Here is a 26946-nt window from a genome sequence, read left to right on the forward strand (position 1 = left end):
ATCACCAGTGTCTGCACACAGCTGGGTTCTCTTAGCAAGCTTGGTCCACCACTCGTTCTGAATGTCTCGAAGCTTGCACTGGAGGTTGCTGCATACAGCGTGAAAGGTTGCTTTTTTCCCAGGACAGGAGGGCTGAGCAAGATGTGCTTGGTAGGCAGATCTCTTTTTCACCAGTAAATCTTGGATCTCTTGATTGTTCTCATCAAACCAGTCCTTGTTCTTCCTTGTGGAGAACCCAAGGACTTCTTCAGAGATCTGCAGGACGGTAGTTTTCAGGTGTTCCCAGAGTGCTTCTGGAGAAGGGTCTGTGGGGCAACTGGGGTCCTCAATTCTTGACTGGAGTTTTGCCTGGAAGGCAGCTTTAACTTCGGCTGACTGGAGACTGCCAACCTGAAACTTCCTCCGAGGGATACCTCCTCTCCTGGGTGTGGGTTTAAAGTGAAGACGGAGATTGCAGCGTACAAGACGATGATCCGTATGACATTCTGCACTGGGCATTACTCGGGTGTGTAAGACATCTTGAAGGTCTCTCTGGCGCACCAGAATGTAGTCGATAAGGTGCCAGTGCTTGGACCGTGGGTGCATCCAGGTTGTCTTCAGACTGTTCTTCTGCTGGAAGATAGTGTTGGTGATGGTGAGCTGGTGCTCCATGCAGAATTCTAGCAGGAGGCGCCCGTTGTCATTGCAGTTGCCAATGCCGTGTTTGCCAAGTACTCCTTTCCAGGCTTCCGAGTCTTTACCTACTCTGGCATTGAAGTCGCCAAGGATGATCACCTTGTCCTCTGTAGGGGTCTTCCGTACGAGGTTGTGTAGATCAGCATAGAACTTGTTCTTTTCTGCAGGATCTGCTTGAAGGGTTGGGGCATACACACTGAAGAGTGTTGCATGCTGCTTGTTTTGAAGTGGGAGGCGCATGGACATGATGCGATCTGAGTGACCTGTTGGCAGGTTTTCGAGTTTGGAGGCAATAGAGTTCCTGACCATGAAGCCAACGCCAGAAAGGCGGCTCTCAGCCTTTGACTTACCTGACCAGTAGAGGGTATAGCCAGCACCGTGTTCTTGAAGACTACCTTCCTCAGGGAAACGGACCTCACTGAGAGCTGCTATGTCGATATTCAACCTGAGAAGTTCGTGGGCAACTAGAGCAGAGCGTCGTTCAGGGCGACCACTGTCTACTGTGTCAAGCATGGTTCTGATGTTACAACACGCAAGCTTTAGTCTTTGCACACTTTGTGAGGCAGGTGCATGCCTTTTCTTTGTTGTTATTTTTTGACCGCAAGTAAGGATGCCCGTTGACCGCGGCTAGCCAACTGGGGTGGAGGAGACGAGCTTTGTTTAGGCCACCTTTTCTAGGCCCCTCTCCGTGTGGAGCAAGCAGTGCTGTCCCTAGATAAGGCTGTTTGGTCGTTCAGGGTGCTGCCGAAAAATGCTTTCGTCTCCGGGTTAGCATCAGGCGACCAATACCCTGAACCGCCTACATGCAGGATCGGGACTGCGGCTTCCAGTGGCACCTTCCACCTGCCGTTTCGCCCCTTGCCCATCGCTGCAGGACTTGATGCGTTGTGGGTTGTGTATGTGGATATGCCCTTCAGGCCTGCGCAGAGGAATTTTTTAGGTGAAGCCCAGTGTGCGCGGTACTGGCTCCACCCTTTCACCTGGGGGTCATCTGCCATGGCCCAGTAAGCCGGGACGCCGGCAGCAAGTCCTCCAGGTGGTAGGTGTTACATTAACGAGCTCTATCTGCCCGGGTTTGATGTTAAGAGTTTTCCTTCTCTTAAGCTGGCAAGGTTGGTGGGCCCAGCCTGCCCATCCGGTTATACCGCCGGACAATTCGGTTGCACCATGACGTAGCAAACTCTGTGAAAAACAGGGGGGACCAGCGAGAAGGTGTTGCTACGGATGCAGTAATGCAGGAGAGGCCATTGCAGTGACCATCTGCCAGGCATAGCCAGACAGTGACCACGCGGCATTCACTACACTGGGAGAGGAGAGGCTATGTATTGCGCATACACTTTCCCTGGGGGGGTAGGATATCTAACCCCAATCCTAAAGCAGCAGTCGAATATTTGAATTCTATTAAGTTCAATAAAGTCCTATCTCAGGACCATGCTTCATTTTTAGACAGGCCAATTAATTCGATAGAACTGAATGCAGCATTAACAAAAATTAAAAATAATAAAGCTGTGGGAAGAGACGGCTTCCCAATAGAATTTTACAAGCATTTTAAAGACCAGATTTCAGAACATCTTCTAAACACCTGTAACACTAAAATGACTTCTGGTAAATTACCTAACTCTTGGAAAGAGGCTAGGGTCATTGTTTTACATAAGGCAGGGAAGGATAAATTAAATCCTTCTTCTTATCGCCCTATATCAATTTTAAATCATGATTTTAAATTTTTTTCTACTGCTCTTGTGGAAAGGCTGAATAAAATTATAGCACATTATATTAACAAGGATCAATCTGGTTTCATACCAGGGTGATCTATAACTGATAACATCCACAGAACACTCAATGTAATACAGTGCAGTAGAACAACTAAAATCCCCTCCTTGATACTATCCCTAGATGCCGAAAAAGCATTCAATAAATTGGAAATTCCCTTTTTAAAGTCTGTCTTAACTACTATGCAATTTGGCCCTAATTTTGTACTTTCAATAGACGCGATTTATGACTCACCGAATGCACAACTAGTAATTAATCAATTTCGTTCTGATAATTTAATTTTAAACAGAGGAACTTGACAGGGATGCCCATTGCCCCCAATATTATTTGCACTGTCTCTAGAACCATTGGCTCATGCTGAGGAAAGACCCAGAAATAGAGGGCATTTTGCTGAATGGTACATCTCACAAAGTTAGCATGTTTGCTAATGATACGTTATTTTATCTCAGTAACCCCTTGAATTCTTTACAAAAATTTAAAAAGTCATTGATTTATTTAGTTTATACTCTGGTTTCACAGTTAACTTTTTGAAATCAGAAATTTACCCTATAGTGATATCTCCTCTGGAACCCTTTTTAAAGATGGGGGTGACATTTGCTACCTTCCAGTCCTCAGGAACGGAGGCAGATTTCAATGAAAGATTACAGATTTTTGTTAGAAGATCCACAAGTTCAACTTTGAGTTCTTTCAGAACTCTCGGATGTATGCTATTCGGACCCGGTGACTTATTAGTTTTTAATTTGTCTATCAGTTGTAGGACCTCCTCTTTTGTCACCTCAATCTGACTCAGGTCTTTCAACACCCCTTCCAAAATTAGTGGTTCTGGGGCGGGCAAAAAGTTCTCATCTTCCACAGTGAAGACGGAGGCAAAAAATGCATTCAGCTTCTCAGCCATTTCCCTTTCCTCCTTCAGTAAACCTTTTACCCCATGGTCATCCAAGGGCCCCACTGCCTGGCTGGTTTCCTGCTTCTAATATATTTGAAGAAATTTTTATTGTTGGTCTTTGTGTTTTTTGCAATATGCTCCTCATAGTCCCTTTTTGCCTGCCTGATCACAGTCTTGCATTTGATTTGCCACAGCCTGTGTTCCCTTTTATTAATCTCACTTGGACTGGTTTTCCACCGCTCAAAGGAGTCCTTCTTACCTTTTACAGCTTCCATTACTTTGTTTGTTAACCATGCAGGCCTTTTCTTATGCTTGTTTGTGCCTTTCCTAACCTACCAATTATGTGCCCCCAAGGTCACCCAGCAAGCTTCCATGGCAAGGTGGTAATTCAAATTTGAGTTTCCCAGATCCTCGTCTGAAACTCTAACCGCTATACCACACTACTCCTGCACTTGCTACTGTTAAGCAGTATAGCAAGCAGCTGTGCCTGGATCATGTAAGTCTTGAGGCATCAAGTCCTGCAGAGACTGCAGCTGATTCTGGCCCTAATGAGTCCTTTCTCAAAGTCCAGAACAGTCCAGGAAAGTAAAGCTGGAAATACTGCAGTCACTGAAGGCATTTGTTTCTTAAAGTCCCAAACACATCTATCATTGGGGGGGGGGGGATTTACCATTTAAGTTTTTCTGCAGTATACACAGATTTGGCCACCCTTAGAATTAGATACACTGATATTTTATTTGGAATCTGAGGGATGTGATAGGTTGAGGGTATCACTGGGCTGTCCCCCAAACACATTCCAAATGGAAACAAGCTGAAGTCTGACTTTGTGGGCCAGTGGGAAATTCTGCACAAGATCTTCTGATCCCTACAAGAGAATATGGGACAAGGAAAATCAGGAATTTAGGAAATCTCCTTCCATATTTCTTCCTCTAGGATTCTATCAACTCTCAGGAAATTGAACATGGTCATTTTGATATTCCATTTTCTCTTTTAACTGTCAACATTCCATGTCTACTGAAATATATTCTAAGGCATTTACTGATTTTTTTCTTTTGACTAATTTACCAAGTCATATTTTTCTACATATCTACAGATTCCCTCAAGTATAGATGTTTCATTCAAGAGAACAGTTAAGTCAACTGCAATTTCACTTATTCACCATTTTAGAGCATTACTGAAACTGTAAATCAAACGTTTATAAAAGCTCTTATACGTAGAGGTAAACCATTAAAAGAAACGTTTCACAACACATCTAAAAGTGCAGATGGTACAAATTAGTATGGTATATCAGTGCCATGGGAAAAAACAGTACACACAGCACTGCTTCAACACAGACTAGAACTGGCAAAGACAGAGGGTGACTTCAAGAGCCCAAATGCATTACTGGAAATCATTTACTTCCACAGATACCTTAAACTCTACTGCCTTCATAGATAACCACAAATCTATCTTTATTTGCCATGTTGGGGATGTAGCTTCTCTCTAGTTCATTGTATATAAATGGTCCGGATGGTATGTACATTAGGAGACCAGCAGATTACAGTGCAGTAGCAGCACTGTTATGCTGTCATAATGGGTACATATTTCATGCACAAATATTTACAATTTATGTATTTATTTTACATAGTATAACATGATCCTGGCATAATTTATGATCATTTGCTTTCCACTGTTTATCTAATTAACACTGAGTAGCACTAGAAAGGAATATAAATGAAAACACATTTCTAATTATATAGTCATGAAACAGTATCACTGGTTAGACCACTATGGGTTATTTTACATCACAATGCAGGGCATGATCATTGCTCTAATAATGCTAAGATGATATATAAAACACTACTAATAGGAAAGGGTAAGAGCAGAGAGTATAACAAGCTCTCATGTAGTAAATGCATCATACAGCAGAAAAGAACAGTGCTTGGTTCTATCCCAACCCACAGCTAGAATAATAAAAAAAATAAACACATTGTGTTTTTCTTTCCACAGAACCTAAAAAACTATAGATACATTTTCATTATAACCTGAAGGAATAATTAAATTTACTCTTGCATTTATTCTTTATAACTCTGTTAGAGGACAATTATTTCACAAGGTAGCTTTACCCACAAAAATGATATTTTAACCATAATTCTATTAGGTAGAGAGAATGCTCACTGCTAGTCTGCTTTAAAATACAAATGATTAATCTCCTAAATATAACATTTCTAAACAAAAATGGGAGACATTTTTAGTGGTATAATTATACTGACCAAAAACCTATTCATACTTACAAAACTTCAGCATCTAAATTAATTTAATCAAAATTTTAATTAAATGTTAGATTCTATGTAGAACACAGAATAGATTCATATTCAAATAATGCAAGCAGGGGAACCATTGGGACTTGTGAGGGGGTATTTACTGTTCCCCTCTCTGACTATTTTCTCTTTCTATGTCCTGATAGCTCTCGTAGCCTCTCCCCCTTTCCTGCTTCCTTCTGTCCTTCCCACATACCAGCAATCCTACCTTTATCTGCCTTCCTGCTGTCATCTTTCCCTTACTGAAAAGAGGCCTGCCCCTCTAATACTTTTTACTGACAGAAGCAAAGGCTTGAAGGCTGGCAATGTTGCTATGTTTGCTTAGTAGTGGGCACTAGCTTCTTAAAGCTGCAGGTGCTTCTACTATTATTTTGCGAGGCTTTAACTCCCCATCATATATATTTATATTGGAGGGGAGTTCAGATTTTTCTTTCTTTTCTCAAGTTTGTAGAAACATCTGTCTAGGCTGTTCATGGCTCCAGCCTCTGGAGTTAAGTGTCCACAGATGGGCTACAATGAGAATTGCATATATTGATCTTGTTTTCTTGGCTGGAGAAAGCACATAGGAGGCAGCAGCTAGAACAGTGAAATAAACCAAATAAAATAAAGCTGAGAGTCAGTTTTAAAAGGGAAAGAGCAGGCTTCCAAAAACTACTTCTTATCAATTTAGATAAGAATCATTGATAAAAGTTAAAGTTAAAATTTAAAAGTTTTATAAAATTAAAATATATTGGCATATTCAATAGCATATACTCAGTTATTTTACATTTCATTAAATTCCCCCTTGAATAAAGGCCTTGATAATTGGTTCAGTACAGCAAAGTAATGCAAGTCTTCAACTGCAGATGCACCAAATCTTGCTTGAAATCCCACAACTGACTTGGAAACCTGAAAAGCTCAACGCTACTTTGTGGAGTAGTGGATCTCACAAGGCAGGTCTGCAGAAGAATTGCCATGTAGCTTTGTTATGTTTATTAAGATGGAAAAGTAAAAATTAAAGAAGAATTTGTCCATGCTCAGAGCAATGAAAAATTGTACTGCTTATGTGCATTCAGCTTTATATACATTTGGTTAACTAGCCTTAGGTTAATTAAAACTTATCCATTCAGCAGAAGTCTATATGTAGAAAGAGGTTAATGGCGAACCAAACATAGGTTAATACTATATAATTATATACACAAATGAGCAGTGCTGATTAAAATTATATTATATATTTCAACACAGTTTCACATAACCAGAAGAGAGGATTTGACAGTGTGGAACTGTAGAAACAAGATGGCATTATTGAAAGCTGACCTTAAAACTAAGTAGAGTGGCATTGACTGTCTAATACTGTAATCTGGGGCAGAGTAACACCCTCTTAAATCCACTGAAGTCAATGGGCTTAGAAAGGAACAATTCTGTTTAGGATTGCACCAATATCAAGAAAAACACTATCAAGGATGCCAAAGACAGTTTTGGTTAAAGTTATTTCTTAACTTCGCTTTGCCACAAATGGCAAAACACTCATGACAAAGCATCTACATATGTAAGTCCACATAAATGTACCTATTTTCCTTTCTAAAATAACACACATGTTTTTGGGAATTAAATAGTTTTAGTTTCCTGCTGTTTACACAACTCTGTCTTCAAAAAAGATGTGCTTAAGCATCAGTACAAAAATACCTTTTCCCTCTTTCCTAGACCATTTAGAAGATGTTATTTATCATACAGCACCTAAAATGTGGAACAGAAGTTTAACTTGGACCTGTAAACAGTGATGATGGTTAGATGCAATTATTAGTATGTATCTGAATTGAAATAAATAAAAAGGAGATGAAAAGTAAAATTGTTACTTAGTGTACCTATAATACAATATACAAACTTGCAGTCAACTATTATCCCACAGCAAAATCAATGTGTAGTGGAGAGTTGCAATATGAATTTAGATCAAAACCCCCTAGAATTAATTATACCAGCTGCGTTTCAATAGTCTTTCATAAACCAATGGCCCTCAGAACATAACGCAGCAAGTCATGTTGTTCCTGAGAAGGAAATACATTATTACATTCCATGTGGCCCAGTCAGCACAATAACTGAAGCCACAGCACTTCAATGTGAAGAACATGAGTTAAATAAGGTGGGTTAATAAATGTTCTAGAAGATAAGTTTAAACTCACTCAGCCATTCTAGTTAGTAAATATGCAGCTTCAGCAGTACATTCATGCAAATGATCCATAATGCTTATACAAGTATCATGGGAAACAATGCACTGGAAAAAAATTAAAATCTCGTTTCCTACCAGTTTGGCTGAGCTGTGAGGTACTTCTGCTTTTCCGTGAAAGACCCACGATGGCTACCATCTTTGCACCAATGCTGGAGCGTCGCTTCTTGCCTCCTGTTCCCACAGTGCCCACTGCTGTGTCTGACTGGCTGCCGTCATTCTTCTCAAGCGTGTACATCTCCCCACTGATGCTAGTGCTCTTAGTTATGTTCTTTCCAGAAGCGCCCATCTGTCTGCTTTGCATTTTGGATGTAAAGACACTGTCAGCCGGTGATGGATAAACAATGAAGTCAAAAGAAAGTAAAAGGGAGAAGACAGAGAAGGATAGGTTTCAGATGGAAAGCTCAGGGAGACGGTAGGGACAAAGCAGCTAATTCACACTGAAGGTTTGGTTAGCTTTGGTTAGCAGCAAAGAAGGACACTTCAGCTAAAGTGCTTGTTGTACTTGTCTCACCATTGTAACTGTAAATCTTAACAAAAGTAATCAAACACTGGTTTTATAGTATTTTGTTTACACATAGTATGACAAACTGTAAAGTCACTTTTATGCAATGCATACATATAAGAAAGACACCATAATATTTTAGGAATATAATATTTGTCTATTCTCACAACAAACTCTTAGCCAGCTGATGACATATTTCCATGTCCAATCTACCACTAAACAAAAGAAAGTGAAATAACAAAATATTACATGGAGTAATTCTTTTATCAGCCAATGTATCCTAGCTACAGATCATCTGACCCTCCAATTTATTTTGCTCAGAGATCAAACTGATGGTGCAATTTTTTCTTACTGAAATATTTTTGTATTGTCTATAGATCATTGCTTCTCTGTATTTTCATACTGTGGTATCCTAGGGAAGATATAGTTCTCTTAAAGAGAGGAAAGGTGGCTACCTGCAACTATTCTTTAGGGGTCCACATAATCATAATATACAGAAAACCCTTCACAAGTCACAGAAAAAATGTGGAGAGACCACTTCTCCCACTTATCAGCCTGACAGAAGACTGTTGGTTTCCATGTTTAAGACTCATAAGTTTGGACAGACAACTATAAAATGTGGATGATTTCTGCATGGGCCACTCACAATGTACGACAGTTACAGGTAACCAAATTTAGATTTTCTGGGATGATCAAAAGAACAATGAGAAGAAGGAAAACCACCACTAGCGCTATTCCACAAACATATGTGGAAGAGTTTGCACATGAGTTCACACAGTGCGATAACAGACTGTGCAAAATGCTGTCCAAGATCTTGTGCAGAATCTGGTCTATGCATTCAAGAGAATGAGGTACTAATAAGAAGGTAGATTAGACAGCACCATTTCATGGGAATTCCATAACAAAGCTCCTATATGGCTTTTCTCACATGGCATGTGAAAGCAGCTGTAGCAGACAGACCAAGGTTAAGTATGTCTGCCTTTTAACATTAAAAAAAAAACCACTTGGAAACTCATTCACTGAACTCCCAGCATCACATCAGACTACAGGTGATCAATTCTAGTTTTGAATACTCCTCTGCATTACAGACTTCCTGGAAATAGGAAACTAGTTCAGCAACGAGAAGGTTTTTATCTAAGGTATTAACCACCTGTGCATATTTTATATTTTCTATGTGATGACTCACTATCAATCTGATGTGGAACAAACCAGTCTGTCAGCAGTCTACCATTCAATTCTGACATCATTCTAATGCATGCATAGACTAAGTCTTGGTTTGACCTTTATTTTCTATTGCTCTAGCACAGGGGTGGCCAAACTACAGCTCAGGACCTACATGTGGCTCTTTCACACATATTGTGTGACTCTCAAAGCCCCCACTGTCACGTCAGCTGTCTTGGAGAATGCATTTAAAGTTAAAGTTGCTTTCTTTTCCACTTTTCCCTCCCTCCCTCCCTCATCTATCTGTCTGTCTGTCTATCTTCCTTCTTTCCTTCCTTCCTGTCTTGTTGCTCTCAAACAACTGATGTTCATGTCTTGCGGCTCTTAAACATCTGACATTTATTCTATGTGGCTCTGTTTGGCCACCCCTGCTCTAGTATGAAGTAGAAAGCAGCCCTTCCATAAGGAGAAGGCACTTCCCGCAAGCTTGAAAAAAAAACATATTTGGATCCAACATCTGAATGGTGCACATTCTTTCTTTCTTTAAAGTATTTATATAGATCGCTAACTGCCTTCCCTAAATAAGAAAGAAAGATAAAGCACATATACAGACAATGATTCCTGTTTATTTTTGCCTTTCTTCTTTGCTTAAGGCAAGCAGCTTAGAAAGACAAATATTGCAGACATTCAAAACATTTACAACAATAATTGATAAAAAGAATAACAAATGAAAAGTACAAATGCTGAAAAATAGATTAAAAGCAACAGCTACATTTTATATATTTATTTAATTCAATTTGTATCCCGCCTTCCCCGCTGAGGCAGGCTCAGGGCTTGAGCTTCAGATAAAAACCATGACCTCAAAACTACTATATCCAACATATATATAAAAAAAATAAAAATCTGAAATCAGCAGAAAAGTAGCTATTAGTTCTGTCTAAATGCTCACCCCCCAAAAAACACTGTAAAGTTTCTGTGTATCCCTACACAGGCTCCAACTAACTTCAGGAACCAATCTGAGGTCATACCTTAAGGACCACTTCCAGATTCCCTGCTTCTGATGCTCCTATCATGTGAGGCCAGATGGGGTGGCAATTCAAGAAAAGAGCTTCTGAGTCATGGCACTGAAACTATGGAATTCCCTCACCAGAGAGATTTGCCTGTCCCTCTCCATCATGATATATTGCAAGCAGGTAAAGAATTTTTTATTTGGAGTTCCTCACTGATCCTCTTTCCTGTTCATGCATTTCACTTTATTGTTGTTTTATTTATTATACATGTATTTAAAGTTTATTTTTATGTTTTTGATTGTGTGCTTCCTTGGGGGTCTACATCAGGTGGAAAGGCATAAACATGTTTTGTATAAACTAAATAATTAAAAGCTATACAAAGCTTAACTGATCCACAGGTTCCTTAGGATCAGATGGAAAAAAGAGATAAATCTGGGTGTCATCTATGTACTGATGACACCATACTCCCAACTGTTGATGATGCTTTCAATATGTGGGTGAAAATTCAGAATCAAGTTTCATAAAGATGATAAATAGATAAGAAAACCTTGCAGGACCCTCACAAGTCAAAGGCCATGAGGAAGAATATCAGTTTCCTAGCATCACTTCCAGGAATGTCTGGAACCACCAACATATGGTACATCCCAATCCCATTCCCACTAAGCAGTACCAAGGGTACTGTGACTGGCAGTGTTAAAATAGCTTCACAAGGTACCCCTGCTGTTCTGCAATGAAACAGATAGATTTGAGTCTATTTGTACCTTACAGACCAAAAAGCTATTCAGGATGAGCTTTTGAGATTCAAAACTCCCTTTATCAGATGGTATTAAAGGTCACTGAAAATTCCTAGAAACCCAACAGGGATGCAATCCATGGTTCAGGTTGCCAACTAAGGTAACCAAGAGTGTTTCAGTGCCAAAATCATATATGATACACCCTGAAAAGGAACCAGGAATGTACTCAGAACCAATACTCCCTATAAGCTGTGGAGTCTTGTGAGCAAAAATTCTACTTTGTGAGTTCCATTAAAGTTGTGAGCTACTGCATAAATTAGCTTGCTCAGGGGTCATTTTTCCTGAGCTAAGACAAAAATATGTGAGCCAGGGGCTAAAAAAAATGTGAGTTAGCTCACACTAACTCAGCTTAGAAGGAACACTGCTCAGAACAGGGAGCAAAGAGGACACCTTTTCAGGATTCAGGATTCTTTTCACCTACAGTTGCAATACACATCTCACTATGCTGTAGGCAAAGTTCCTGGGAATCTAGTGTACACCACAAAACAGTGTTATAGCAACAAGATTTGTTTCCTTCAATATTCCTCCGCTAGTTTACATTGCGAAAGGACATGCCATGTCTGGGAACATAAACATTTTCTAAGGAACCCTCTGCCAACCCTAGAAAGTAGGGTTAAGATAAGACCAGCCTATGCCACCCACAATATGCATCTTCATTCATCTGGAGTTTAAGAAAGAACATGAGAACAAAGAAGGAAATGCTGCCTAAAATGCTTCAGAACTCTGAAGGTTCAACAAAGAGTGGGTAGAAATGTGGCATGCTACCAAGTATGTTGTGATTCTTGATAGGTGCCTCCTTGATAGTGGTAGAAGTATGGATAGGTTCCCATTTTCCAGAAGGTACAGGCACCTAGGCTTTCTAACACTTCAAACAGAACTAGATTTACTAAAAACCACAGCTCACACTCAAAAAGAAATGTGGGACATCCCCCAAAAGCCATGAAAGGAAATTAGGCCAGTGAAGAGCCTACCTCAAGATGTTCCTGTCAGGGAATCTTAGCAACTCTCAAAGCCAGTTTCATCCCAATGGGGAGGAAAAACTGCAGATATGGAGATAAATACCAAGACAGCCAATAAGAAGCAATGTAGTGTACTAGCTAGAGAAGTGGATTTAAATATAGACAAGTCATCACCTTTCACTCTCAACTATCTTAAAAACTTCTTGTGGGGACAGAACACTGTACTGAGCACCTGAAGGAAGGATAGGTTACAAATTAATTAAATAATAGTAGAAATACAGATTGCAGAAGAAGTAGGCGAAAGAGCTGTGTAGGAAATGAAAGAAGCAATTTGGGAAGCTCCAAGGCCAAACTGTACAACAGACGGCATAGGTGTTGCTGGCAGGCCTATTCTTAGTCTTGATGTTGAGAAAACTACTTCAAGAATAGTGCTCAGTATTTGTTGGTTAATCCATTAGGGAGACCTGTAGATGGTGGAAAGGGGTAAATTGAGATATCCAGACTTAAGTGAACTATGGCAGGACGGCATAGTAATGCCACACATTGCAAGAACAGGAAGCAGATCTGTATGTTGGTGGTACTGTCAGAATTCTCTTTTAGACTATGCAAAGCTTGTCTTCTATGCAGTGTCCTCTTGTCAACATCCAGACAGATGGACTGCACAATGTCAAATGCAGTCCAGTCAGAAATTATTTGGAATTGGTTCAAGGAATTTCTGTAACATTTGTTTCTTGATCTGCCCAGGGCAATGGCAAATGGTTGCACCCACATTTAAGAAGTTGTAGCTTGTTAAGGAGATCTCAGGATGCTGATGTACTGCTAGAATCCTGTTTGACTCCATGATAAGGCTGTACTTTTCTAAGGATATTATTAATATAAGGGGGCCTCTAACAGGAAGAACAAATATTATATCCTGACCTCACGAGAAACATCTGTTCTAGATGCGGAATATAATAACCTGTGAAGTATACCGATCAGCTCATTTTGACTTATCTTCCAGTACAATATGATGGTGCATTATGATGCCAAACTGTGTTTTTTCCTTGAGGATCTTTTGATGCATGCTTTTTAATGGCCTGGTTTATAGCTGGTGTGCATGATCCAATGATGACAGTGTTTGGGAGAACTGGAGAATATTGTGGCCAGCTGGCCATGTACTTTAAGTCCTGGAATAGTGCTGTTCTTAAAAGGGGGTGTCCCCAAATCACCCAGTGAGTTGCATGCCAGAGCAGGGATTTGAACTGGGTTTTAGAATGACAATCTAAACTGGCTTTGGAAAAGATTGCTGCTAAAATGGGCTGGATCCAATGACTCCATTCTGTTAAGTGAAAAGCCTTGCTGTAGAAGAAGAGTCTTGCACCACCAAAGGAAGGCCTGCTCTGATGGAGAAAAGTTCCTCTCTTAGCAGAGGACAGTCATTCAATGCAATTCAATTCCCCTTTCCTTGATCTTGGCTACCTATAAGATTGGATGAGTTTGATGTCTGAGTATATTTTATTCAGAAGTGTTGCTGTGCTTATTTGGTTATGGTTCTAGGATAAAAGCACAAAGGAAAAAAGCCCAAAGAAAAAACCCCATGGACATAAATGCTCACAGGAAAAAAGCCCCCATGGAAAAACGCCCCCATGGAAATAAACTCACATGGAAAGAAGCCCACACAGAAAAAAGCCCAAACTGAAAGAAGCCCCCATGGAAAAAAGCCCCCATGGAAAAATATGTAAAGCACCACAGATGTTTATAATTGTGGAATAGGGTTGCCATGGAACAGGGTTGCCAAGTCCAATTCAAGAAATATCTGGGAACTTTGGGGGTGGAGCCAGAAGCAAGGTTGTGACAGGCACAATTGAACTCCAAAGGGAGTTCTGGCCATCACTTCTAAAGGGACCATGCTCCTTTTAAATGCCTTACCTCCATAGGAAATAATAAAGGATAGGGGCACCTTCTTTTGGGACTCATAGAATTGGACCCCCTGGTCCAATCCTTTTGAACCTTGGAGGGTATTTTGGGGGGATGCACTGGATGCTATGCTGCAAATTTGGTGCATCAACTTCAAAAAACAGCCCCCCTCAGAGCCTGAGATACCAGTGGATCTCCATTATACTGGGTTTTTTTTAATTAATTCCAACTATGTTTATTGATTTCTTCCTTCCAGATACTTGCCAGAGTCAGTCCTGCTTAGCTTCTTAGATCTATGAGGCCTTAACTACTTCTGCTATTTAAGAAAGAGAAGCTATCACAGAGCAGGCAGTAATTTGCCTAACCCAAAAAACATTTTGACATTCCTGAAAAGTATAGGCAACTGCTACTTCACAATTCTGGTGTGGAAAAATCCAGACAGAATTCTGGTTTTAGGTGATAGAGATCTTATGCTTGAATTAAACAAAGATACCATCTATGGAGATGGCACCTTTGATAAAGTGCCAAATATGTTTTACCAACAGTACACGTGGCATGCCAAAGTGGGTAATTCATACCCACCATGTATTTACATTTTACTTCAAAAAAAGAACATGGACACCTATAATAGAATGTTTGAAATAATGAAGCTATTGATTCCAGATAAACTGTTGTGGGGGCACAATGCTCTTAATTCCTTGTTCCATTTCAGTCACCCCAGCGTGTGGTCTCTATTCGATGGATTGCAGAGGGACCTGGCTTGTCACAAACTAACATTGGCTAATGCACAGGCAGATCGCCTAGAGGTAGAAAAGAAGAAATATGAGGCACTACATTACATGGTTGCCACTTCTGTGCAACAATATGAGCAGGTGGAAGATAAACTTAGTTGCTTAAAGAGATTGGCTCATTTGCAACGAAGAATTATATCTGAGTTATTATTATTGTTGTTGTTAAATAATTGTTGCCTTTACTATTAGGGTTAGATAGTCTTTTGTCGTGGTCACTGGGTGTACCACAATGTATTAACATTAAAAAGTCTGAAATATTGTAAATTAATGAAGTTAAAGTATTTAATATTATTTAAATATATATTTCTATGCAGAGTTTAATTTCTGTTATTATTGTTTTTCTTTAATAAAGTTAATTGATAACAAAATGGTCACTTCTTGTTGCATGTGAATATGACATATTTTAATCCTAAAATAACAATATAAAATAACAAAATGGTCACTTTTTGTTGTATGTGAATATGACTTATTTTAATCTTAAAATAATAACAAAATATTATTAATGGTTATCCACAACTATAAACATCTGTGGTGCTTTACATATTTCCCATGGGGGCTTTTTTCCATGGAGGCTTTTTACCATGTGGGCTTCTTTCCATGTGGGTTTGTTTCCATCTCGGCATTTTTCCATGTGGACATGTTTCCATGGGGGCTTTTTTTCCTGTAAGCATTTATGTCAGTGGGGTTTTTTCTTTGGGCTTTTTTCCCAGTAGCCTTTGGTTATAATCTAATTGTATTTCTTAAGCCATTATTTTACAAATCAAACAGACCCTGTGACAGATAGTTTAGGTTCCACCTCTCCATAAGAATGTCTAATGGAAGCTGATGGAATGTTAGTGAGGAAGGCAGTTGATTTACCAGAGGTCCTGTTTGCGGCCCTGCAGGGAGGGTAGGGGAAGGTCAAAGAGGGTGATGGTGGATGGGGAAGATCTCGCTAGAGGGGTGGGAAATGGGGAGGGAGCTGGACTGCAACAAGCATAGGAAACTTAAGCCTACTGCCAGACCTATCCCAGGGGCTGGAAATGGCTAGGGGATGGGGTTTCCAAGAAAGCCATTTAAGGTGCTACCCTGCCCACCTCTAGTCCCCCCTTTGCCACATGGGTTTTGCCCACCCTCCCTTCCCCTTTTCTTGTCCCCTATGTCAGTGGGTGATCGCATGTGCTGTTTATGCCTCAGTTCATTTTCATACCAGTCCCAATAAAGGCAGTTTCAGTGTGGTAGTCAAACCATAAGAAAAAGTTAACCTTGTTTGTTTAGCCCTGTGGGCTGGTTGTCTCAGGGAAAGATGCAAAAACAGAAGCTAAGATTTCATTCTATGTATATTAAATAAATAGTGGCAGTGTGTGAATGAAGCAGTGTTTGAGTCCCCAGTCTCAATAGCTCTGTGCAGAGGTGATTATTAAAGGGGCCTGAGTGAGAGGTGATTATTAAAGGGGCCTGGGCTACTCTGTTGGTGACTGTAAGTAAGAGGGAAGACCAGGTAGGTGAAATGGTAATGGCTCTGTATATATTTTAACTGCCTAACCTACCTACAACTCTAGAAAAGCTGCTGAAAAAAGTAGTTACAGTCCCATAAACATGATTCTTACACCAAAATAAATAAATATCATGTTACAAACAAAACTGAAAATAACCTTTCAGATGAGTCTGAAAATATCAAGCAAATAACCGATGAGCCTGAGTCACATAGCAGTCCCTAAATATTTTTCATATGAGGAAATGGACTGTCTTTCTGGCTCAACCTGTCACACAAACCACCACATTTTAATGGACTGTCAATAATGATGTTCCTGGCACTTATCAAATTCTGAAGCCAGAGATTTTTGCAAAAAGGTATCCATATTTTTAAAAAGTGATTAAAAGTTTGTGCCTATTTTAAAGTGACTCACAGTGTAGTCCTAAGCAGAGTTTCACCCTTCTAAACTCATTGACTTCAACAGACTTAGACCAATTCTGCAGTCGCTGTTGCTCTACCCCGGGCTTCTGCTTTCATTGGATCAAGCAACTGATTCCCCATCAGTTTTATTTATTTATTTATTTATTTGGGATTTATATCCCGCCCTTCCCACGAATGGCTCAGGGCGGCTGTGTGGATGCATTTTGCTGTGTGGATGCATTTTGACTTGTGACTCCCTCCATGAATGAAGCTGCTGAGGCTGCAATTTGTAGGGGATGTCATTGGAAAATGTCCCCACAAGTTGTTTTTATCCCACAAAGCAAAAGATCCATATTGCTACCCTTGTGGGTATAAGATCATTTTGTGGCGGAACAATTTTCGGCAGACAGATGGTACAAGTGGAAAAGGGTTAAAATGCTCCTTTTTTCCTACAGCAGTCTTCTCCTTCAAATTGCAGCCTCACTGGTAAAGACAATAACGCCAGGAAAAGTTGAAGACAGAAGGAAAAGTGGAAGACCCTATATGAGATGGATTGACTCAGTCAAGGAAGCCACGGCCCTCAGTTTGCAAAACCTGAGCAAGGCTGTTAATGATAGGACATTCTGAAGGTCATTAACATATATGGGTCATCACAGACACTTAACACTCATACATGCAAATAGACACACACATCTTTAGCTCTTTTTGTTGTGAGGCTATACCTCTCCCATTACACCACTTCAATAAAAGAGGATAGAGATTTGGAAAAAATGAAAGCTGGGAATTCAGTGGACCTAGCAGATAGGTTTTTATAATGCTATAGTGCAGGGGTGGCCAAACTGCAGTTTGAAGCCACATGTGGCTCTTTCATACATTATTATTTATTTATTATTATTTGTTTGATAGGATTTCTACTCTGCCCATCCAGCCAAAGCAGGCTCAGGGTGGATTACAAACATAATACAATACAATATCACAGTAAAATAATAAAAAACCTCCATAAAAACAATGACCATTTTCGCACACAGCTCACCTCACAGTCACAATCCTGTTCCCTCCGCAGCGTCTGGTTGGATTTCCCACCACCTGTGCCGAAGTTACAGGAAGTGCCGCAGCTTTTGCGTAGCAAACGTAAACCACTAAAACCCAGTTTACGTTTGCTACGCAAAAGCCATGGCACTTCCTGTAACTCCGGCGCAGATGGTGGGAAATCGGACAGACGCTGTGGAGGGAACAGGATTGTGACTGCGAGGTAAGCTGTGTGTGAAAACGGTTAATGTGTAACATACAAATTATAGACCAATAAGGCCCGGGCTTTAGAAAGAGGTGTGGGTCTATGAGTGTGTAGCCAGTAGGTAGGGTAAGTACACAGTAGTGTAGTATAGTAAAACAAAAACAAATGTGGAAGTGAAGGATAGCATACCTTTTGGCAGTAGACAGTGTTCTCTGTGGTCAACTTTTGGATTTAAAATCCCCAGTCTATAAAAGGAAATGTGCTGGGAGTGACATCTCAATTGTTGGTTTGTTAAAAAGCCTGAAAAAGCAGCCTTTGGGGTGCTGAAGCAAGGAAAGTGCAAAGAAAACTGCTATCTGAAGTTCCATAGCCCATGTGAATTCCTTTGCATGTACAGTAGCAATGAAAGCTGTACAGAGAATCACCATTGTGTAGAAGCAGCCTTGCAGCAGAGAAACAGCTTTTCTGTTCCAAATTCCCATGATGGAAGCTGATTTTTAAAAAAAGAGTGAAATGGCTTTATATATTGCTAAGGTTATGCCAAGAACATGATCTACGAAACCTTTAAATATACATTGAGTGAATGAGTTTTATGAGATGCTGCCAGAGTATATTTTATAACTGCAAAATATTTGCGAAATCTGAGCCTTGTCAAATCTCAGAGAAAGATATAAAGAATAAAGGGAGATCTCAGAACATAAAGAGATGACAGCAGATCTAAAGGTATCTCATTTTTTTAGAGTAATTATGACTTTACAAACAAGAATTATTCAGCGAAGGAAGCAGCATTCCCTGAACATAGAAAGCTATGAATGACTTAAGACTGTTACAAATTTAATTCACTGAAGTATGATTCACTGAAGAAACTAAATACTTAAAACAATTAAAAAAAACTTTCTATAGTTCAAAGGATGCATTTCTTAGTTCAAGATGAATTTTACTTTTTAAAGAACAAAGAGATGCTTTCAAACCAATGCCTACAGAAAATGTTCTTTTTGTAATTGAATATAAAACAAAATAACTTCTCAGGCAATCTTTATTTGCTGTGTTTAATTTATACAAGACTGGAGGCTATATGCCTGAGCAAAATAACTTTGATTACATAAAAGGAAAATTCTTTTTTTCCCCAAAGTGATATTTTCCCATCAACTTTAAGATCTTCAACACTTGTGTAGCCATGGTTACACACATTACACACATGTAATGCCATGGCTGTGGGTATCTGTTGAGTCAAACATCTTCATGGGGGAGAGTGGTTCTGTGTGTTTTGTAACTTTCATTGCCATTTATAAACATTTATAAACTTAAACTGAAGTACCAGTTACCATTAGACAATGGATTAGATTCTGCTGAGTTTCATGCATGCAATGAGCTTTCCTTTCCCTTCCTTCTTACTGCAACCCCTGGTGCTCCCCCTCAACTATTCCTATGATTGCCATGCCCTATGAAATGGTATGGGATGTAGTGCGGGCTGCAGCTCATGGAAAAAAAACCTTGAATAAAAGGAAGTGGCATCGGCTTCTCCAAGAAGGCCTTTGGATGCTAGCCATTGTTTATTGCAGTTTCATTGCAGTACTTAATGACTATAGAACAGGAGCTGCTGATAATTTAACTGCTATTCTTTGTTGGCTACTTCTGTAGCCATACATTTGGGATTTCACAGAAACTTCTAGAGTTTTAAAAACAGTAGGCTATTTTGCCTTTAGTCTTCTCTAGAATTTTTCTTCATTTCATGTGTCAGAATAAGTGCCTTCTGTTCCTTTTTCATTACTGTGGAACCCAAGGAAATTGCATCAACAATGGTGAAACTAGACAGGATGTGTAACTGCATGTAAGACTATGCAAAGCACTGTATTTTCAGGTAAACAATCTTTTTTCCTTCTTCAGTGTGTCTGTTTAGGTTCCTATGCAGAAACAGGTTGGAAGTTGGAAGAGAACCAAGCAAAATCCTTCACTCCCATGCTTCATGAACATAAATGCAGTTTGAAAATTCTATGTTCTAGAAGGTACAATCTGCTGCTTGATCTATTCCATGTACAGGAATGCACAAATATCACAAGAACAGCATACATATTATTTGCAGAGTTTTAATTTCTTTCAGATAATAAAACTTTGCTTTCACTACCAGTAGCCTGAAGTAATTTTGCACTTTTGACTAAACTCACACCACTATACCCCATAAGTTTTCCAATCTGTAACCCTCCCCCCAAAAAATAAAACTTAAAAAAAAAACAGTCAGCCTATACTGTTTTACATGAATGACTTAGAAGAACAAATTACTTGTATCTAAAAAAATCACTGGTATCTAAAAGCTCCTAGACCAGCTTTCGTCCCCTTGCCCAGCAGGGACCAAAGAAACTTACAAAAACCCAGTAAGAACAATCACAAACAGTTAAAACAAATTAAAATACACAATCCATGTCATCAAGTAATCACTAAACTGACTTTGTCCACAAGTATCTAAAAGCCTAAACTCAGCCACTAATGGAGGATTCTTTAAAGATAGAGTGATGTGTCATCAGCAAATTGATGACATTAATCTCCCCAGTTCTGTATAGTTTCACTTAAAAGTATGACACACACATTAAAGAACATCAAGGAGAGGTAAGATCCATGTAGAAAGTGAAGGCAATATCACATACTCATTCTTATTCTAAACAATATTTTTTGGGTGGAATCAGATAAAAATGACCTAACCAAATGCAGATCAGTGCACCTTTTATCTCCATTCCAAATTCTTAATGGTTTCATATCATGTATGATCAACCATGTCAAAGACTGTTGATAAATCAAAAAAGGTAAGAATGGATGAGTTCCTCTTGTCCATCTGTAGATTTCCTTCCTGCCCATCTGTAAAGGTAGACTGCCCACCAAAACAGTCTCTATCTCCAAATAATATCTGAACCAGGATCAACAGGAGATATATTATCGAAAAATCCTGTTCTTCTTCCACCTATTTAATCACCTTACCAAGTAAAAACCCCACAAATTTAAATTGGCCTGAAATAGGTCAGAAGCCCTTTATCCAATATAGATTTCTTCAACAAAGGTGCAATAACTGCCTCTTTAATCTTTACATGCATAGGTTTCATGGATATCAATGAGCCTTAATTTTACAGTTGAAATATTAGCTTCCTACTCAGCAGATTAAGAATGTAAAAATTCATATGTATGAAAAACACTTTAAAATCCAACCCATATACTTATTGTTATAATTATTATACAGTAATGATCATATCTGAAAATATGAAAGATCCTTTTTGCTGTGAGGTCACCACATTAATTTTCCTAAAATAGTTTATTGCACATAAGTTGAAAAATACTACAATACTACTGTTTTTGAAAGCTTTTAAAAATACTGTTTATTTCTATAGCACTTTCCCTGAGTAGCTCAATAACTGCCGCTCATTATGGCACATGTGGTATGTGTCATGAATATTTACAGGGAGTCCATGGAGGAGAACACATTGTACCCCTTCATGACTCTGTATTTGGCCAGACCACCTACTGTGCCATCTTAAGGACAGTTACACCTTTCTAGGTAAACTGGAATCAATGGTCCACTGAAGTCAACAGGTGCAACTCTGCTTAGGATGATGCTTCCAGTGTCATGGATAGGCACAGGAAACCATCAGATTTGAGCCAAACTACATTTACTATTCTACTGTACACACTGAAAACTAGCTATGTCACATAGCACTTTCTCTTCCTGCCTTTGAGGTAAGATGAATTCTCAATGAATTTGAACTAGGGATCATCAGCTCATAACATGTGCTCCTAACAATTGGCTCATATAGCATAGATCCATGTTTCTTATGTAAAACAAGTTCACTGAAATGAGCTTTAGCTCATCTATTATAATATTAAATGGTGTAAAGACAAAGGGATTATAAATAAACTATTGCAAAGGAAGGAGAATAGCATGGTGCAGGGCATAGGGTCAGGTTTCAAAGAAATGTGTACACTACTGACTATCAATTTTTACCTGAGATCATCTTGTGAGTATCTCGCTTGTAACTCCTCTTTATCGCTTGTTTTTGCCCCTTCCTCAGTTTGATCATCTTGAACCCTTTCATCTTCTTCAGGTCCTTTGTTCTCCTCTTTATCACATTTTTCTGCCTCCTCTTCCCTTCCCCCTTCCCCCTTTTCATCAACTTGTTCATCCTTTACAATTTCCTCATTTTCCTGATTCTCCACCTCTTCCTCTTCTTGCTTCTCCTCAATAAATACCTCCTCCTCAGGAAATATCTCCTCCTCCCCTTCTTCCCCTCCCTCTTTTCTTTCCTCACTTGATCTTCTGAAATAAACAAAAATTGAAGGAACATGCAAAAAAAGAAGACAGAAGTAAATTAGGATTGGACAGAAACCAAACATGCATTTAACAGGTAAAAAGGAATTGAAAAGAAAGGGCAAACAAATAGAATAATGCAATAACAAAAACAAAGGTGCTGGTCAATTCTTGGGTGTAGTCCAGAAAATAATTATAGTATAGTTTCTCCCCCAGGAGTCTCTAAACCAGAGTAAAGGTTATCTATGTAGGCAGAATTTTAGAGAATACTTATTTTGAAATAAATCTGCTGTTACTACATATATGCCATAGAGCAAAGTTTGAGTCCCATGGAACCTTTCAGATCAACAAAGTTTAATTCTTGGTATAAGCTTTTGGGTGCAGGCAGACTTCTGAATAACTGGACTCAAACTTTGTTCTATTGCTTCAGACTAACACAGCCACTCTACATATATGCCAGTAAAAAGTCTAGCTTGAATTCTGTAGACATACACAGGCATTCCTCGTGGCCAAACTAATGACCTTTTGTAAAGTGTAATGAGGAAATTAAATCCCCACAGCCAATATTTCACCCCATGGAGGCTTTTGTTAAGAAGAAATAATCAGTTTCATCTTGTCTTTAAGAGTATTGAGGATTATCTTTCTGGGCTCCTGCTAACATGGCTTGGGTAGAATAAGAAGTCTCCCATTCAGGCCAAAGGAAAACTGGACATATCTTCTAGGGAGAGAAGAATAATCTCTACCCATATGCAGCTACTTTGAGGAAGTCAATAATTATGTGGATCCTCTGTCATTTTCTTTAACAGTAAAAAGCAGCTGAAGAAGTTAGGTTGTGACAGTGTCAGCCTCCTCATGATGTTTTCCCAGCAGATACTGTTCCACAGAACTTATATTTGCTGCAATAAAAAGATGACAGCTATCTCTCCCACAGTGGCACTGACCCATAATCTCCCCTGCTTTTTAAAGATTAAGCATCTAGATATCTGATCACAGATTTCCAACATAAACATCTTGTGGTTTAATTGATGTAATTTTAATGATTTTTAAGAGAAAATTATTGTACTACATGTTTTTATGCTGTAACCTGCCCTGAGCCAGCCTTGGCAGGAACAGCAGGATAGAAATCCTCAAAATAAAACAAACAACTAAAATGCATTTGGTCCTAAAATTCAAGTGGTTAGTGCTTTGGATGACTGTTTCTATTTCAGTTATGAAGTTTAAATTCCACATCTTGCATAATAACATCTTAAACGTTTTGGGGACTGACTTTTAAAAATCCTCTTATTTCTGATTTCCATAGTGTTTATTGTTAGTGAATTGTTAATTTGTTATAATAGTTAACTACAGGATAGTGGTGGCTTTAATGCAATTTTAAATGTATTCTATATTCACTATTTTCTGTTTGATGTTTTAATTAAAATATTTTAATAATTTCTGAATTTATGTTGCTCCCTGACTTAAGTTGTTAGCAGAAAGACATGGAGGTGTTAAAATATTTTAAATTAATTAATAAATATTATTTAATTAGTATATACCTAATTGTGACATGTTGCCTTCATATGTGAATATCTAAATCTGCAGATTGGGGCCTCACCAATAGACTTTCCTGAAAATACACCCCAAAGCATTGTCTGCGCAGGCATTGACAATATACCTACCTATCTCCTCCTCCTCCTGTGTCTTGCAACTGCAGGAAACCTCAGTGGAGGCTGGAAGCTGTGTGGGGCTCACCAGTGTCATGCCTTGGTGGTCCTGGCAGCTGACACTGAGAGTCGTGAAGGACTCACCATCAGCAGCAGCAATGAGGGGGGAGCCCTCGCAGAGTTTACTGGTGGCAATGTGGGAAGAAGCCCTCATTGCCCCTTAACCAAGCTGACAAAGAAGTAGTGGAGAGCAGAAGTCCTTGCTTCCCCCTGCCAAGCCAGCAACCAGGGAGTTGAGTGCAGAGGCATGGCAATCCTTGCAGCCAAGCCAGAAATCAGGGAGTCATGTGGGAAGTCATGTAGCTTCCCCAACCCAGCAGGCAAGAAGGAGGGATGGGTGTGAGGGCATGAGACTCCTTGCTGCTCCATCCCACAGAGCCAGCAAGTCTATTTGCACACTGACCTGGCAATAGGACTTGGGTAGGGAGGCATGAAAGTCCTTGCCACCACCTCCACAAGCTAGCTGCAAAGGAGTCAGGCAGGGGCGTGTGGGAATCCTTGCTCCCCCCACACTCAGCCGGAAACCAAGGCATCGGGTACAGCCTAGTTGTGGCAGTCCTCACCCCTCCCCCCTGCCCTCACTGACAATGAGGTAACCAGGCCCAGGAGCTGTGATCATGAGGAAAAGGGATCCCCATGAGTATTACAGGTTCCCACTTGTAAATAAATATTGGGGGGGAGGGGAAATCACATAAAGAGGCAATACAATTTCACCGTAACAAAATAGGACAAACAGATCATAATATGGAAATCTTCCCCCTAGTCTAATTCCACCTCACATGTCACTGTGCTTAAAATATGAGATTTACTTACTTTGCATTTTTAAAGTAAATGCAATATGTTCTTAGGGGAAATATAATTACTTAGTCCCTTTATTGAGTAATGGAACATTCACATACCATTGTTCAAACTACACATCTCGGGGAAACATTTGTATTAATGTTTACTTGCCACACCTAAAAAGGTTGTGTATGTACTGTGCTTTAGATTCCACAAAGGAAATAATTAGGTTTAATAAATATTTGCATCTAAAGCTTTATTATATATGCTTACAAAACACAGCATCTTCACAAAAAGAACTGCCTTTAAATTGTATATTCAAACACTGTATTTTAGGGATTTGAATTACAAATAATATATACATTATGGAAGTAATTAATGACTTCAAATGCCTAATATAGAAAAAATCCATCTGACACAGAAAACTAGAATGACATTCTGGAAAACCTTTTGGAAGCAGCAGTAGTTTTTACCATTTTACCATTACCATGAGGACTGAATCATTTTAGGCTTTTTAAATGTTGTTTTAGTGCTCTGGTTGGGTTTTAAATTTTTTGTTAATTTTAATTATTTCTATGCTGTTTGAGGATTTTATCATGTTTAACTTTTTAAGACACAAGCAGATCATCTGGAGAGATGGCATATATCAGGGGTGGCCAACGTTAGCTCTCCAGATGTTTTTTGCCTACAACTCCCATCAGCCCCAGCCATTGGCTATGCTGGCTGGGGCTGATGGGAGTTGTAGGCAAAACACATCTGGAGAGCTACCATTGGCCACTCCTGGCGCATATATATATATATATATATATATATATATATATATATATATATATATATATATATATATATATACACACACACACATATATATTTTCTAAATACAACACTGGAAGAGATATTTGCAGTCTAATATCAACTTGAAAGTGCTTGACTTTACCCCTTCTTACCTAATTTTCTTGTTCCCTCTTGGTCGTTCCGATTGAACAGACATGTAGCTAGTGCTGCTGAAGCGAGATGCACTACTGGTCCTTGATACCGCTGACACATCACTTACATCACTGTCGGAAGACTTGTTGGAGATATTGTCAGAGCCTCGTTGAGGATCTCGCCCTGACCGATACTGTAAAAAATAGAAAGAGGAATATATAGAGATGGTCATTGCAACTACAGGCCTCTTCCTTTTTGAAACTTCTGTGTCAGCTGCCAGCTTCACAGGACTCAAGGAATGAATGGATCTCTAATTTTTCATGTGTCCTAGCTGCAGTATGAGATTTTAATAACTAAGCTTTATTGGATTTTATTTATTTAAATAATTTCTTGGCCATTTTTGTGACATTGTCACAGTGGCTTACATAAACAAATAAAATCATATAACAATAGCTAAAAGCAGCTAAACAAACAAAAACTTTAAAAAGCAGAACAGGTGTGTCTAATTCTGGGATCACAGAAAGCTGATTCATCAAATCAAACTTTCTAAAGTGTTAAATGGAACCCACTTAGGCTGAAGAAGGGCTTACTACGGCCGAATTCTTACCCAAATTAATTCTTTTTGGTGCTAGAATACATATTTTTAGTCATTAAGGTGCCACTGAATTCCTGTTTTATTGTAGCCTGTACATAATTTTGTATGTACTTCTGGATTAATTAACTGTGAAATGCTAAAGATTAATAAAGACAAATATATAAAATAGCAAAGATTTTCCTTTCCTTGGGGTGAGTCTGAGTTGCACTAATGATTCACAATATGGAAACAATACTGACACAGAGTCATATAAAAACTCATGGCAGTCGTATTGAATAAGTCACCCTGTAATCAAGCATTCAAAAGCATTCATTAGGTTAGGTCTGAAGTGCCATGAATGTTCATGGAAGGAATCTTTGCCATCTTTCTCTCCAAAGTGGAGTCCCCCAAGCCCTTCCACAGCCATTGTTGTGAGTTGGGGAGTCTTGAGAAAGGCACGAAATGAGACAGAGGGGAGTGCTTCTGGAGGGGTGAAACTATCCTCTGTTTCAGAAGTTCTTACTGCTTCATTGCATAACAGTTTGTTCAACAATAAATATAATTGCTCCAATATATGCCTTGAGCTGCAACCCTTGTACCACACCTCTGATGAC

At 39.2% G+C, this 26946-nt stretch overlaps 1 protein-coding gene across 50 annotated transcripts in view; it reads right to left on the reverse strand.

Moving 5' to 3' along the window:
- The window catches only part of RIMS2 (regulating synaptic membrane exocytosis 2), a 679145-nt gene that overhangs the window by 51262 nt on the left and 600937 nt on the right, over positions 1-26946 (reverse strand). For 38 of the 50 annotated variants that reach the window (XM_060243358.1, XM_060243355.1, XM_060243365.1 and 35 more), the window contains 3 exons: positions 25779-25951; positions 22046-22357; positions 7913-8154 (listed from right to left, as the gene is read on the reverse strand). In XM_060243358.1, the coding sequence (XP_060099341.1) occupies positions 7913-8154; positions 22046-22357; positions 25779-25951 (727 nt within the window). The remainder of the gene's footprint in view (positions 1-7912; positions 8155-22045; positions 22358-25778; positions 25952-26946) is intronic. The other 12 variants (XM_060243382.1, XM_060243380.1, XM_060243392.1 and 9 more) reach the window with 6 other exon arrangements.

The sequence above is a fragment of the Heteronotia binoei genome, chromosome 7, assembly GCF_032191835.1.
Source record: "Heteronotia binoei isolate CCM8104 ecotype False Entrance Well chromosome 7, APGP_CSIRO_Hbin_v1, whole genome shotgun sequence".
Lineage (NCBI taxonomy): Eukaryota > Metazoa > Chordata > Lepidosauria > Squamata > Gekkonidae > Heteronotia > Heteronotia binoei.